Source organism: Lactuca sativa, chromosome 3 (assembly GCF_002870075.4).
Source record: "Lactuca sativa cultivar Salinas chromosome 3, Lsat_Salinas_v11, whole genome shotgun sequence".
In the NCBI taxonomy this organism is placed as follows: domain Eukaryota; kingdom Viridiplantae; phylum Streptophyta; class Magnoliopsida; order Asterales; family Asteraceae; genus Lactuca; species Lactuca sativa.
The window spans coordinates 148,762,731-148,779,983 of record NC_056625.2 but is presented as its reverse complement, the minus strand read 5'-3'; the positions used below and the strand labels follow the sequence as shown (position 1 = coordinate 148,779,983).

At 30.4% G+C, this 17,253-nt stretch overlaps 1 protein-coding gene across 1 annotated transcript; it reads right to left on the bottom strand.

Annotated features, from left to right (window-relative positions):
- Window positions 1–7,246: 7,246 nt before the first annotated feature.
- LOC111888491 (salicylic acid-binding protein 2) lies at window positions 7,247–14,189 on the bottom strand. Its single transcript, XM_023884658.2, has 3 exons — window positions 13,685–14,189; window positions 7,703–7,840; window positions 7,247–7,629 (listed from the first exon to the last, which is right to left on the bottom strand). Exons 1-3 carry the CDS (start codon window positions 14,168–14,170, stop codon window positions 7,348–7,350), a joined length of 906 nt encoding a protein of 301 aa, XP_023740426.1. The 5' UTR covers window positions 14,171–14,189; the 3' UTR covers window positions 7,247–7,347.
- Window positions 14,190–17,253: the final 3,064 nt, after the last annotated feature.

Here is a 17,253-nt window from a genome sequence, read left to right as displayed (position 1 = left end):
TTTGGAGTGAAGAATTATGGCAGCCTCGGCCTTCTATTTATAGCCCAGACTTCAGACCTTACGTTGGGCGTACCGAAGCCTTACGCTGAGCGTAAGTTCGGATAAGGGCGCCAGCTTCGCACCAGCTGGCTCGCAACATCAGAAGAGGTAAGGAGATGGTACGCGGGGCATACTGACCTCGGATGCGGGGCATATGCGAGGACGACGTGTCGGCCATCCGAAGCGAGACGTGATCAGCAAGCAACGGTTAGGATTAAGCCATGTCATCGGATTTGCAACAGACTTCGCAATTTCATGCTTCAACTTTATATCCACGCGAAGACAGGAACGTACTCAACAACATTCGTTTAGACTCCGTCAGCTAATTTGAATATATTTTAAATTTTATATTATTAACAGACCGGGACAGGATTGGTCCGTTAAATCCTCATAACTTTTTCATCCGACATCCGTTTTCACCCATCTTTTTCTCGTTACGCTACTCTTAACGAGATCTTCGATTCTCGTTTAGGTCGTGTCGGCTAGAAATCGCTCGATCTGATATTCGAATTTCGGGTTGTACACTGCTATTCCGAAACTTCGAAAAATCATTTCTTCATACGAAGTCAGATTTGGGCATTCTTTTTTATCGATGTTCTTAGTTTAACATATTCTACGACTTTCGTTTAGATCGCTAAGGCTAAATCTCGCTCTTTCGTAAATTCACTATTTACGCTTCCCGGTATCGTGCCGGTTCTGTCGCGAAACTTCGACGGGTCATAACTTCTTCGTATAACTCGGATTTCGGCGTTCCTTATATCCCCGGAATCCTTGTTTCGACCACTAAAACTTTATATAAAGATATCGGGCTTATCTCACACTTTAATTTTGACGCTTATTTTTATTCTTTATTAATTATACATTTATAATTAAATAATAAACACATAAACACACATAATTCACATAATACTCAAATATTTCATCTTTATTACTTCAAAAAGAGTTACAATAGTTGACCTAGACTATTAAATTGACAAAAATGCTTAACCCTGAAACCCGGGCGTTACAGAAGCCCATATGATTTTCGTCCAAGGGTCTTCTAGAAAGGTTCCATGAGTTGCTTAAGGCCTAAGCAGAGAATTAGGGTTTCTCATGAAACCTTAGCAGCCTACACAAGTATAAATTGATCCTAGGGCACCAAAAAAACGTTGCTAAGCATTCTGTGAGTTTCTTAGATGGTTTTTGGTGCCTCTTTCTCTCTCTCTCTCTCTCTCTCTCTATTTCTCTCTCTCTCTCTCTCTCTCTTTCTCTCTCTCTCTCTCTCTCTTTTCTTAAGTCATCCTCTTGCTCTTGGTGTTTGTGAACCATTAGAGGTGTGACACTTGTGACACTAAGCTTTCAGAAGCCAATTACAAGAAGGAATAGATTGTTATGGCTACATAACAATCAAAGGTAAGATCTAAACCCTATATTATGATAATATTGATTATTGTATGTTAGATCTAGGGTTTATGGCTTTAGATGATTATTGCATGTTCATTAGACAAACTAGATCCAAAGCTTTAGGGTTTACATGTACACCAAACGAATGATGTAGTGCTCAATTGCCATCAGATGTTTCTTTGAATATTTTGAAAAGTTTGTTTTCTCAGCAATTTTTTATTTGCTTCATGACACATTTGTTTTTGAAAATTGTGCCATCAAACTTAGCAATGAAAGCGGACGAAAGAGTATGAGGAGAGGTGTTTTGGACGGACATGGTATTCACACAAGATTTGGGCTAATTGGTACAGACCATTTTCTTTGGTTCTACAAGACTGAGAGAGTTAGAAGGTCTCTTGAGGATCTTAGAGGGTGTGAAGGAGATTTGACTATGGGTTGATGAATGAAAATTCTGAGATGCACTCTTTGTGGAGTTCTCAAGGAATCTTGAATTTTGTCTTGTCTTAACCTCTTTTTTGTGAGCATTTCGAGCTTCTACTTTAGGGTCTACTATATCATTCCTATTCAACATTGGATTTCTTTTGGTTTGAGACGAGGATTTCGAAGTTTGTCCTACTGAAGGATTGTTGAACACATGCTTAATCGGAACCAAATTTGATTTTGAAATTACATGTGGTTCAGAATCACATGAAATTGTCACATTTACTTCACTATATACGGATGCCCAAACACACTCTAATGGTTCAGACGAAGTTGATTCTGGAAGGAGTTCCTTAATAACACAGTTGTTAGGAGGGCTTGGCTTTGGATTTTGAATGACATACTTTTCAGTATATAGGTCCGATTCAGGTCCAAGCTTATCAGAGGCAGAAATTGCGTGGAATCGGGATGCTTAACAACTGTGGGTTGAAACTCAGGAATTAGGGACACAAAGTGCTCTATGGTCTTAGGAAGGTGTGACAAGGGAGAAACAGGGGTGTACGAATGTTTGATGTTCGGAACCTCTCCCATAATTGTCAAATTTTGCAACTCCTTCAAGGGACGAGCAATTGGTTTCGGAAACTCGCTTCCGAGACCAGGAGCTTTTGACCACGGATGACGAAAGTTATGAGTCATTTGTAGATTTGATTCAAGTATGTCAGTAGAATTATGCAAAGCATCTATCTTAGCATTGAGAAATTTGTTATCAGAAATCAAGACATTTCTTTTGGAATAGGTGATTTCACATTTGTCTTTTAAAATGATACATTCATCTTTTGACATTACAAGCTCATGCTCTAAAGACTCGATTTTCAACTTTTTATCCTCAAAACATAACCTAAGACGATTTAATTCACACTCCTTCTTCTCACTGGCTTCTATGGCTGACTCATAGGCTTTATAGATGGTGCTCATATCTATTTGGATCTAGGTTAGGTAAGGTTCATAAAGAGACATCAGTAATCATAGATTTTACCTACTGAACGATGCTTCGACCAGGTGGATCATTGGTGGCCATGTAGCAGTAGTGTGGTTCAGCAACAACATATTCATCTTCAGACCAAGAGGACCAATATCCTTCATCACATTCAACAGTCTGTCTCGCCATCAAGCACATGTTCCTTCCACTCACCATGTCATCATCATGTCCTGATGACCAATATCCTTCTACATCCCTTGATATAATAGCTACAAAAGCTTTTTCACTTTCTGCCATCTCTTGAGCTCTTTGGGTGTAGTATGCAGAGTCCTTGATCTTTGGCTTTTGTGGAGCTTCAGCCAAGCAACCCTTTACAAAGTGGTTTGGATATCCACACTTGTGACACACAATTTTTGGCTTGTCTGACTTTGGATTCTACGGTGGTTCTGAAGTAGAGTTTGGTTTTGAGATGTTCGGTTTGTATGATGGAGGATTTTCTAAAGGTGGTTGAGATTCCGGAGGAGAGTAGGGTTGAGGATTATTTTGGTCAGGAGCATGGAATCGATTTTGGTATGGTTTATAAGATGGATTGAAAGGACGTTTGTATTTCATGTAGAGTAAAGCAAATTTGTGTTGAAAACGAAGTTTAGAATCTATAGCTTCAGATTCATCAACATGATAGTTTGGTGTGGGTAAAGTAGGTAAATCACTACACTGATTTGCTAAGTTCAACAAACAATACATGAGCATACATTTAAACTATAATAGGTATAGTCAGGGATACACTACATTATTTTACAAGCCCAGGAACACTATACTGAAACAAGTATATAAACTATGATACGTATAGTTTATGGAACACTACTCTATTACACTAATTCAAGGATACACTACTAAATAATTATTTAATTACATAGTATACTACTACAAGGTAATACATATAGTTTCAAGTACAAGAGAACACTACTAGTCTACACGTAAACTATTTAATATAGGGTTGTGAGGCACTACTTCGGGGTACCCACTAGGGTACAGTTCTAAGTCATATAAATTATAACTAGAGTCTCTTGGAAGGAGAGCGTGAATTTGTGTATAGATCTTTACGAAACTGGCAATCCCACACCTGAGCTGCTTGCAACAGCTAGGATGACAGACCTGGGGTGACAAATGGCATAACAATTCGATGCCTGAAGAACATCATAGAGGCTACTAGTCATATCAAGCATGGTTATATGAAACTCACAATAGTATCAACTAAAACATTTGTTTACGAGATTAACACCGCTTGAAAGGCTTTACTTTAAGTAATAAAACTACAGTACACTATTTTCCACTACAACTGGTGGATTCCAGGCTTACAAATATAATGTTTTATTTTAAGTAATAAAACTACAATACACTATTTTAAACTACAGTTGGTGGATTCCAGGCATACATACAAAAGGTTTTCCATACAAACACTACTACGATACGCTACTATTTCAGCACGAAGTACTGTTGGATTAGTGTCTAAGTCCATAACTATTTTGGTATGTACTTGACCCGATTATGAGCATGGTCCTTTTGGGTTGCCTTCACCATAGCAATATGTAGGAGGATTTAAGGAGATAAAGGTTTAAATATGATTTATTAATATATTATGAGAATAATATATTAAAGGAGAAATCATATTGTTTAATTAATATTAGTCAAGAATTAATTGATAATTAATTTTGTGGCTAAAAGAGATTAATTAAACTTTGGGGACTGAAGTTTTAATTATAAGATAATTATAATTGGGCTATGGATCACCTAATAATATATAGGTTGGACGAATTCTATGGGAAGCCCATTAGAAATCGTCCAAGGGATATGTTTAAGGAGTCCATGGGCTGCTTAGGGCCTAAGCAGTCAGATTAGGGTTTCCTGGTTGTAAACCCTAATAGCCTACATGTATATAAAGGACCCTTAAGCCCCAAAAACGTGCACAACACTTCCATTAGGGTTTCCAGCCGTTTTTGGTGCCTCCCCTCTCTTCCCTCTTCATCCAAGTTGCTTAGTGGTGTTTGTGACTCCATTAGAGGTGCAGCATTTGAGGCACTAAGCTTTTGAAGCCAATCCAAGCAAGGAATTGATTGTTATTGCTATATAACAATCAAAGGTAATTCTCTAAACCCTAATTCAGTTTATAATATGTTAGATCTAAGTTTGTTAATCTTGGATTCAAAGCATGTACAATAGAGAAACCTAGATCCAAACATTAGGGTTTGTATGAGCACATAGGATTGTTCTTATGCCTAAAACCCATCAGTACACTAGTACAATGTACATTCTCAAGAAATATTCATGATATAGTTTTATTTATTAATAAGACTACAAATCACTATAAACATACATTTGGTCTTAAGGTCTAAGACTACATTTCAATTAGTAAAGAAAATATTGGATTTTCTGAAAGTACACTATCACATTTTCAATGAACAAGAACAAGCATTTTATCACAAAAAACATGCTTATGAACTCACCAACTTAAATGTTGATACACTTTCAAAATGACTTGTATTCTCATGGAACCGGAAGACAGGTACACCCACAAGTTTTGAGAAGACAGAGATCATAGAGTCGCGTCTTTTATACTTTTGCTATACATTTTGAAGTCATACAAACTATGTATTGAGCAGATGTAAATACTATATTTTATCAATGTAATGTTTGTGTTTGCTTTGATTACTATTATTCAATTGTTGTGATACTATAAATGACGTCCTCCGCCCCCGAACGTTTCTACCGTTCCGGTTTAAGGGTGTGACAGTCACTATTGGTGCCTTCGACCCATACGTACAGTGAGAAGACTCACCTATCAGAAGTTAATCAACTGCTACCGCTTTCACTTTTGAGAATACAAATGTTATACACCACCTATATAGCTACATAAGTTAATCTCATAACCATCCTTCTAAAATTAGGACTTTGACCAAAAGTCAACTCAAGTCAAAGTCACTCGGTCAAAGTCAACAATCAAAGTTAACTTTAGTTGCTTGCCACGTCGTGGCCATCCATGGCCACTTTGTGGCCCATAAATGACAAAACATACTGGGATTTCCCATACGCCACGTCGTGGTAACCCATAGCCATGCCATGGGCACTTCGTGTTTAACAACTTAATGGGTTAAGCCGTTTTCTTTGATTCCAAGAGTTCTAAAACTCATATATGGTCCTTCCCGTTGTCTAGATGGATAAGGTTTCCAGCTTTATCCCTTAAGGCTCTTTAAAATATCAAGATCTCAAACCCTAGGTTCACTAAAGGCAAGACATGACATGGACTTAATCATAGGCACTCAATCTCGAAAATTCCTAGTCCATAATCTCCAAAAGAATTTCCAATACCAAAACTAACCTAAAACGTGATGCTTTATATATTTGCATGTCCAATGCATGTCTTGAGCTCATATTAGGTCAAAAAGGAGGATTATGACCAAAATCCCATGCATGGTTCAAACAATCATCCATACTTTAGATCCAAAGCATCAATTTCTCCAAATGACTCAGAGATTAATAAAGTTGCAACCTTTATGGGATCTTACCATCCCAACTAATAATAATAAGAAGAAAATGGGACCAAACTCAAGATCTAGCAACTTAGGAACATAAAGGTTGAGTCATGAACACTTACAAAGGTCCAGAAACGTGCTAGGAAAAGAAATGGAAACTTGCTTGCTGGATCTTGGCTCCTTTCTTCTTCTTTCTTCCTTCAAGATCTCCCAAAGGCACGAAAATGAGCTTCAACAATGGAGGAAAAAGATTAGGGTTTCTTTAGGGTTTTGGGAGGGTGGTGGAGGCTGAGGATGAGCAAACCCTAGCCTCCATATTCATTTAAATAAAGTGAAAAACCTGGAAAATTAGGGTTAACGTCATCAGCGGGGGCCACGCCGTGGCCTATACCTGCTACGTCGTGGCAGGTCAAAAGAAGTATGCGACCATAAGTGCCTCGCCACATCATGGTGATCCTTCACCACGCCGTGGCTACTCCAAAAGTCAAACTTTAATAAAATAAAATGTATCTCAAGATTCGGATGTTACATGGTTGCTTTTGAAACTAATATTTACATATATTCAAATTATAATATATTTATTTTTACCTATATTGAAATTAGCGTGGAAGATGAAGAAGGGCGTGGACATTTAGAATATCACAATCTATATAATGGTTGCTTTGAAACTAATATTATTACTATATGCTGATCAACTTCATAATCTATATTTTTTAATTCGCAAATTTTCTTAAAGTTACAACTTTTCGCAAATGTTGATTTCAAGAAAGTTAAATGATTTAAAACGATTTAATTGTCTAAATTGTATGATGGGTGCTTCACTATATCCTATTATTTTCAAGTGCTTCAAAGTCGTTAAATAATATGCCAAAACTTCCAAAATTTCAACATATCATTGCCACAAAAAAACAAGTAATACCTTATCATTAAAAGTTTGCAATCAAAATCACATACATATTTCGTTTTCAGAAAACAATTTATAAATGAATAACATGACTATGCATATTCATGTGCTATGTCAAGGAGGCAAACACTAAGTTGCTTCGGGTCGCACAACATCGACATATGATCCACACCATTCAACTCTTTCACCTCAACCGTTGGATTGTTTTCGATCATCCAACGTTGAAACTCTTCTTTTATTGTTATATCTTCATTACAAATGATAAAAGCTCGTTTTACAGAACCATACATTTCTTCTGTAAAATGTTTTGCCGTGGCTAGGTCTTTTAGAAATAAAGATCCGGGCCTTATCAATATTTTCCCTAATTCAAGATCCTATATGTAACAGAATAGTGTTATCATTAATACAATGACAATTATTATTTTTGAGAATGATGACGAAGATTACCTCATTGGAGCAAAGTTGATAGAGTTTCAATGATAGAAACTTGGGACCAAAAAACATTGATGTTTCAGACTCATTTTCATCATTGTAGGGCAATAATTGTGTGTCTAACCAAGCTTCTAGCGGTGTGTTTTCATTATACTATATATTCAGTAAATAAAATAAATCGTAAGATATAATGAATGAAAAACTAATAAAAATTATAATTCTAAATATAACTTGAACAATAGATAATCGAAGTATATATTAATGTGCTTTCCATTTCTATGTAATGTAACTAGTTTATAATCTGTGGGAACCATAGTTGTAAAATTAATTAAATATTTATGATAAAATTTATAATTATTAATAAATTATTTTAAATAAGTCATTTTAAATAAATTATTAATTAAGAGATATATGAATTTTTTAAAGTTATTATAACTTCAAATTTAATATATAATTAGAAAATGTAAATTTCAATTTTGAAATGAGTTGCCTAATATATCTAAATGACACATGACATAATATTAATGAGGAGTTGTATTAAAGTGACGTTTGATAAAAATAAATTAAAACTATTCATTTATTAAAATAAAGATTTATTATCTAAAATTTTGATTTCACGTAATTTTATTCAATTAATTTTATTCATTTAAGAGTTCATACATGAGCTCATTACTATGTGTATTTTCTTTTTTGTAATTTCTTAAATTTCGTCCTATATAAAAGTTTCTCATCTTCGTTATTATGAGGATTGAAATTGTTTTACAATAATTTACATATATTAGGTTAGGTGTGACTTATGTATTATATGAGTTTATTTAAAAGAAAAATTAAATATGAAATTCTCAATATTTGACAACTTTGAAATATATAAAAAATAAAAAAATATATTGAATTATTAAAATTAAAGTGTTTTTTTTTTCTTTTTTAAATTTAAACCAATATATTAGATAAATAAATAAAGGAAACTAATTAGGCTTTAACTTAGTAATTTTGAAATTAAAAAAAAAAATCCATTATTGAATGATTTGCATTTATTATTATATTTAAATAACATGTGAAATTTAATAAAATTGAAAAAACCATAAATAACATATGGAATAAAAATTAATTTAAAATAACCACAAAATAACATATGGTAAAATAAATGAAAAAGTTACATGTGTCAAAAAAAAATTATTTATTAGAATAGACAATTAGAATAGATGAACATATATAATACAAATTATAGAAATTTATGTTCAAGATTTAATTCCCTAATGTTATGAGATTGTTTGTATCGACAATTTTGGTTGTTTGAAAACGATATATATCAATCTAGCAATTAATTTGAAGTGTCGTGGATCTCGTTTTTACGCCACACAAGTCTACAACCACGACTTTAGATTCCACTATTTATCGTCTTTTTGAAAATGTTAAACTTTTACTTATTAGTCATGGCCGAATTATTGCTTTATGCTGATAACTATTTACAAAGATTCTTTGAAAACATAACGTACCAATTTAATACCATACCAGACGAATATCCGTATGTTTCATGAAATAAAATTAAATAAGTTAAAATTTAGGAAATATCTATTGAAATAATTATGCTTTTGTTATTAACTTTAAAATTATTAATTTCTTATAGTAACTTATTAAAAAAAAAACTATTATGATTTTGAATAATAATATAACATCTACTAAAAAAAACTATTATGCTTTTGTTATTAACTTTAAAATTATTAATTTCTCGAGTTAATGTTAGTTTTAATGTTAAGATTAATTAATTTAGAAATTACTTCGTTAATATTTTTAGAAGGTGTAACTTATAATGTTATGGCATTTTAACTCTTGTTATTCTAATGAGCTTAAAAATCAATTATTTTGGAATATTTCAATTATTAGCAAAATTAGTTTTGGATAATTTTTTTAGTTAACTTTACATATAGATCTAGTTTTACATTTAAAACATTTAAAATTTTTAATTGTATAAAAAAAATAGTTTTTAAATATTTTTAGGTTTATTTGATATTTTGATTTATATTTTGAATTTAACATGATATTTAAATTAACATTTTAAGTATACTATATTAACTATTCAAAAATTCTATCATTAATATAATAATATTTCACATTTAATAACATATTAAATTATTAAAATAGATATATTAGAATAAAATATGAAGAGTTTTGGGGTTTTAAATGCATATGGTGAAGAATAAAAAATGATTCTCTTATATTATAGATATAGGTATAGATATAGATATAGATGTTGATACAAAAGTTATAATTAATTTTTTAAGGATTAACATGCTAACATATTATTTGTATTTATGTAGATCTTAATTATGACAATAACAAATTATGTTTCAAAATTATACAAAAAATATCGCTCAACTTTATTTAGCACAAAATACAGATATAATATTTGTACACATATGATCATTAAAGTTATTGTTTTTTTTTTCAAAAAAACAGTTTAACAATAACTATTATAGTTGTTATATCAAGTTAATAACTCGGTTGACTATATACTTTGTTTAATACAAAACTTTACCAACAAACTACAAAATTTATACATATATGACCATTAAAGTTTACATATTGTTCAAAAACAATCATTCTCATTACAGATTATAGTAGGTTCATATCTGAATTGACAATTTTTTTATGGAAAAATGACTTTAAAATGTAACAAAGTTTCAAAATTATACAAAAACTATTTTCAGTTTTGTTTAGTATAAAAAATACCAACAAAATATAATATTTATACGCACATATATCATTATTAAAGTTAGAAACAGTTATAGATAAACACTTTATAGTTTTTTTTTTAAATTATTTTAACAATATTTTTTGGTGCCTTAAAACCAAAACTATATAAATTTTATTATTATTATTATTATTATTATTATTATTATTATATGTTATCCATTATTTTCCGGTTATCTTGAAAAAAATCCATTGAAAACTTTTATGTGATCCAACATTTTTATGTGTTTAATTTATATATATATATATATATATATATATATATATATATATATATATATATATATATATATATATATATATATATATAGAGAGAGAGAGAGAGATAGAGAGAGAGAGAGATAAAATTTAAAAAAAGTTAAAATAAAATATTTAATTAAATATATTTATGTGTATAATTATATTTTTCTTCATATATATATATATATATATATATATATATATATATATATATATATATATATATATATATATATATATATATATATATATATGAAGATAAATATAATTATACACATAAATATATTTAATTAAATATTTTATTTAAACTTTTTTTAAATTTTATCTCTCTCTCCCCCTCTCTCTCTCTCTCTCTCTCTCTCTCTCTATATATATATATATATATATATATATATATATATATATATATATATATATATATATATATATATATATATATATATATATATATATATATATATATATATATACATTTTCATACATTTTAAAATGTAAGAACATGTTTTTAGAAATATAAATACATTTTTATAACCATCAATATCAATTTTAGGTGTATAAATACTTTTTAAAAATGATAAATATTTTTTTGCATATAAACATTTTTATTGACACTATACGTTTTTTTACATATAAAAAATAAATTTAAGATAAAGACATAAAAGTAGCAGACTTACACTTCTAAAAACGTATTTATACTTTGAAAAATTATATTTATACTTTTAAAACGTAATTTATGTTTTAAGTTGTATAAATAGGCAAAATCATATATAAAGAAATAACATTGTTATAAAAGGAAAAACATGATGTTGCATTTTGTTGGTATTTTTTTTATATTAAATAAAGTTGGATCATGTATATAATTTCAAATTTTTGTTATCCTCAACGTCTCCCCCTCTCTCTCTCTCTCTCTCTATATATATATATATATATATATATATATATATATATATATATATATATATATATATATATATATATATATATATATATATATATATATATATATAGTAGACGTGTGCCCGCGCAAAGCGGCGGCGATAAATAGTGTCCGAATGGTGATTAATTTATTTCGGTGAATAGTTTCATTGCGGCTATCGGATCAAACCATAAAACCTTTAAGTATAACCAAGTTAACCTTCAAACATTGAAAAATCCATTTATGTGTCACTTCTTTGTAAATTGCAATTAATCACTCATTCGTAATGTTAACTTCTAATAACGGTAACATCTTATATTGTTTTACAACTTTGACCGGTTTGCTGGGTTATAAATTCGATCCTTTTTTTTTTCAATCTATTTTACGTTGTTTTTTGTAGTCCTGAAACCATTTTAATCTATAAATTTAACACAAATGTTTACCTATTTATTTGTTTATTATAACATTTTACTTTTATTTTTTAACAATGTATTTTTCAATTTTTTTTATCATTAACTCTCCGAAAAATCATATGGTGTGAAGAAAACCACCGGAACGTATCTCATCCGTATTTAAGATTTTCAACCTACTAAATATACAAACACCATGATATAACGGTTATAGATTTGATACCAATTAAGATTTTCAACCTACTAAATATACAAATGTAATATATGTATTTAATGGTAACCATAAGTTGATTGTAAATGATGTAGTAGGTTTGGTACCTCTTAAATTTCAAGAAATGTTTTAAATGCTTTATATAATAGTAAAGATATATATATTTGGAACTTTTTTAGGTTTTTATGTAATTTTTTTTATAATTTTAACGGTAATATGAGTACAAATGTTGTATTATCTTGGTATTTTTTATACTAAGCAAAGTTGAATTATGTATATAATTTTGAAAATTTGTTATTCCCACAAGTCTTTTTCCAAAAAAAAAAAAATAGAAATTGTTAATTCAGCTATGAACCTTCTAAAATTAAATGGTGTTTTTTTCTCTATAATTTTAAAACTTAGTTATACTTTTAAGTTATTTTCTATAAAATAATATGACGTGTACAAACTAAATCAAAGAATCATTATACTATAGGTATTTGTTTGGATAGATCGGTTCGATATGATCCAATAAAGTGAATTTAAATTGATTTCGGTTTTCAAACAATTGATCCATATAGTGCAAGCTAAATCGAAATACAGTCAAATTACAATTCGGCTGAATCGGTTTCTATAATTTGATTTTGACAAAACCAAAAAATTTTAAAACGAAAAATAGTTATAATATTATCCAATTTTTCAAAAGAAACAAAAAATTATTTAGTTATGGTTTAAAAATTCTAAATAACTACTAAGAATGTATATTATAGTTTAATATTTTGTAGATAAAGAAATGTTTGAAAGAATATATATATATATATATATATATATATATATATATATATATATATATATATTGTATTAGATGAAACGTTTTGAAAAAAAAAATGTTATTTGATTTTTTTTGGACTAATCTTTTCTTATTTTATAAAAAAGTCAATCCAAAATTGAAAAATAATAATTCGATTTTGTTGAATTATAATCCAAAAATCAAAATATTTAAATCAACCAGTACAAATAGCTCTAAATAGGATAACCATAGAAAACGTATAAATTTCAAAGTAATTAATTTTTACAACAAAATGTTAACTAATTATGATGTTATATTAGAAGTTATTAAACCGACACAATATTAAGTTAATCACAATTCACACATTCACATGCTTTATTTCCTTTCTAGTATACTTGTTTCCTACATAAGAAGTTATGGTGACGCATACAATATAATTTTTTTTAATTATGGAAATATAATCTTTTTAGGTATGATAAATATCGATATATATTAGCATTCGAGATTTTTTAATACATTGATACAACTTGATACACAGAAAAGTAAAAGTAAAAGGCTGATAATAATAATAATAATAATAATAATAATAATAATAATAATAATAATAATAATAATAATAATAATAATAATAATAATAGATTAAAATCTTAATTAAAAAACGATAATTTATTTATTTTAAAACAATTAATTTTTTTTTTACCTGGTCTATAACATAAGATGGCGTATGTACGGTATCCGGCATGAAAGCAGTGAGGAAGACTGCGATAGAGATCTTTTCCGGGAACTTCTCCATGGCGAGAGCCAAGTTCATACCACCAAAGCTATGGCCGACGAGCACCACCTTCTTCTCCGGCGGAATGGTGGCCATGAATTCCAGCAACGGCATACTGTAATCAGCAAGTGTAGCCACGTCTTGTATTACTTTGGTGTTTGTGCCGGAGGCTGAGAGATCAAAGGCGGAGACGCGGTGGCCGGCAGCTTCAAGAAGAGGTTTGAGCTTGAACCAACACCATGCTCCATGGCATGCTCCGTGTACCAGAACAAAATGCTTCTCCTCATCTCCGGTGGTTGCCATTTTACTCTCCATCCAGCTGCTTGTTTGGTTATTTAAAGGAAGATCCGGAAGACAAAATTGTCTATAAAAACATGTCAAGTCATCAAATTGATTACGTATTAGAATAGCCATCGGTAGGATGTTGGCTTGCTCAAAAGAAAACATAAAAATAAATAAAAATTGAATTAATTCTTATGGTCTATGTAATGCCCTCAACAAAAGCTGACCATTAATATCTTCATTTATGTCGATTTATTATTGGTTTACAATATATATAAAAAACTATTATCTAAAAAATTTAAATACTTCCGTTTTGATTGCATCTTATAATCGGATTGAGCAGAGTATTTGTCACTTAATTTGTTTAGAGTAAATTATTGAATTCGTCCTTATGATTTGGTCGAATTCTTAGTATTGGTTTCTATGTTTAAAATCTATTGTTTTTGAAAGTTATACCGTTGGTCTTTAGTCCATATAAAAAGACTAAATTACCCTTTTTTTCTTTTTTCCTTTTTCTTATATATATATATATATATATATATATATATATATATATATATATATATATATATATATATATAATTGTTAAAAGAAAAAGGAAAAAAGAAAGAAAGGGTAATTTGGTTTTTTTATATGGACTAAGGAACAAAAGTGTAATTTTCACAAACTACATAGATGCAATCTATCAAATTTAAACTTAGGGATCAAAAGTGGGAATTCGAACAAACCATCGGGACCATTTCTATAATTTACTCATTGGTTTATAAAGAACTAAGTTAAAACCTAAAGGCTATAAGTTTAATTAAACTTTTATAATAAAATCTTTAAAATTATTAATCAATTATTTTAAATAAATAATTTAATTTTATTATTAATTAAGAATTATTTTTTGTTATATAAAATTATAATCATTTATTTAAATTAAGACATGGAATTATATATATATATATATATATATATATATATATATATATATATATATTATTTTTCATTTTACTGTTATTAATTTAATGCAGTTAAAGTGTGAAATTTAAAATTTAAAATTTGAAATATGAAAGACTCTGTAAAATGGTTTGGTCTAGGCATAGTCGTAGATAGCAGTAGAAATGTAATTGTTCGTGTTTTGTTTTGAGTTTACGGTGTTTATGGTCAAAATGGGTTTACGGCCGTAAACTCTTTACGGCCGTAAACACCTTACGGTCTCTAGTCAGGTCTTTAAATAGCGAGTTGTGTCAGTCATTATGGGTTGTTGATGCTCTCGTATACTTCCAAGTTGTATCAGACGTTTTACAGTATTAAAGCGTATGCAAGCTTGGTCTTTTGCTCTTTATTGGTTTATTGATTCGTGTTTGCATCTGTTATTGTCTTTGATCATTGGTCTATCTATTTTTCGGGACTTTACAATTGGTATCAGAGCCTTACCAGTATCAAAGGCGTTCGACAGCTGCGTTTTCAACTAAATCGACATCCACTGCAGTTTAGAGAGATTTATTTCAGTCGAAATCAAGGTTTCTAGAAGTTTACGGCCTTAGTTTACGGCCGTAAACTCCTGTTCACGGCCTCATCTGCACTCTTCGAAATCGATAGTTTTTCACGACATTCAAGCCTTCGTAATCACATATTAGTTCTGGGATTTAATTGAGTTGTGTTTTAAAATTAAAATCGAACCTTTTATTTGAATTTCATTGACCGTAAACTAAAGCATCAACGAAAAATTGATTTTCTGTTAATCGAAATTTGCACTATTATCTTTCAGAGTTTAAATCAACAAGTATTCTCGGACCGTAAACTCAAGTTGCCTATAGTTTACGGCCTGAGAGGAGAGAGACAGGAGCTTTTATTTGTGTGTGAATCTTGTGTAAGGAGTTTCATTCATATCATTAATACAATCAAGATTCATCATATTCTTCTTCTTCTCTTCTCTTCTATTTTATTTTGCCTATAGTTTACGGTCTAGAGTTTACGGCTTAAGAGTTTACGGCTAAGTCAGTTAATTTTATAAAATTGAAATTAATCTTTGAGTTAGTTTTAAAACAAAATATTTTTTGACCGTAAACTCCAATTTACGGCCGGGAGTTTACGGCCTATTGTTTTCTGCCTTAGCTTATACGACAAGATCAATTTTTCTATAACCTTAAAATTTTCTGGTAATAATTTTTAAAATAAAATTATGGATACACAAAATTCAACTCAATACCAAGAGCTTGATGCTGTGATGGGTACAACCACGCGAATTCCAAGACTTATGTCAGCTGATGGTTTCCCCGAGTGGAAATATAGAATTGAGAAGTATATAAAAATGAAAGACTTTAAGATATGGAAATGTGTTTTGAAGGATCCAGTCAGAATCACCACTACAGTTGGGGGAAAGGTGGTCGACAAGGCAATCGAAAACTACACTGATGAAGACTTTGAGAGTGTGGAAGAACAAGAAAAGGCATTGGCCATTTTAACTATGGCTTTATCTCCAGACATTGCTCAAGGATTCAGAGAGTATACTTCTGCCAAAGCTCTGTGGGAAGCTCTCATTGAAGTATATGAGGGAAATGAAGACATGCGGGAAAGTCGCCAAGATATGCTGAGACAACGCTTCAATATGTTTAATTATGTTCCTGGAGAGACTCTCGAAGCTCAACTGCAGAGATTCACCACTCTCAACACTGAGATGACTGTGGCAGGGATTTTCTATACAAAGTCAGAGATTAATAAGAAGCTACTAAATGCTCTCCCAAAATCTTGGGACATGAATGTAGCAGTAATCAAGAAGACTAAGGATCTTAATCGTCTTTCCCTAGCTGAAGTGATGGCTGTCATCAAAGCATGTGATATTGATGACAAAAAGCGAGAGATCAATCATGTGAACTCATACTCATCTGCCAATCTTGGCATTTCATCTAATAATGCTCTTTCTTCGTTCTCCTATACTTCTGCAGGTTCATCTTCCTCTGCACCGGTCATTCCTTACCCACAAGGACAGCCAAATACATCTACCCAAAATGTTTCATCCTCTAATGTGGCTTCTTCACCAAAGGGAAAGGAGGGTGATGAAAACCTTGTCTTTGCAGCAGGGCTTGTGAATTGCTACAATGCTCTTGTAGCTGGGGAACTTCCTCCTCAATTGTCATTTGCAGATCTTGATCAAATCCATCCAGAGGATGTTGAGGAAATGGACATCACATGGCAAATTGCCATGGCTGTATTTAGGGAAAAACAGT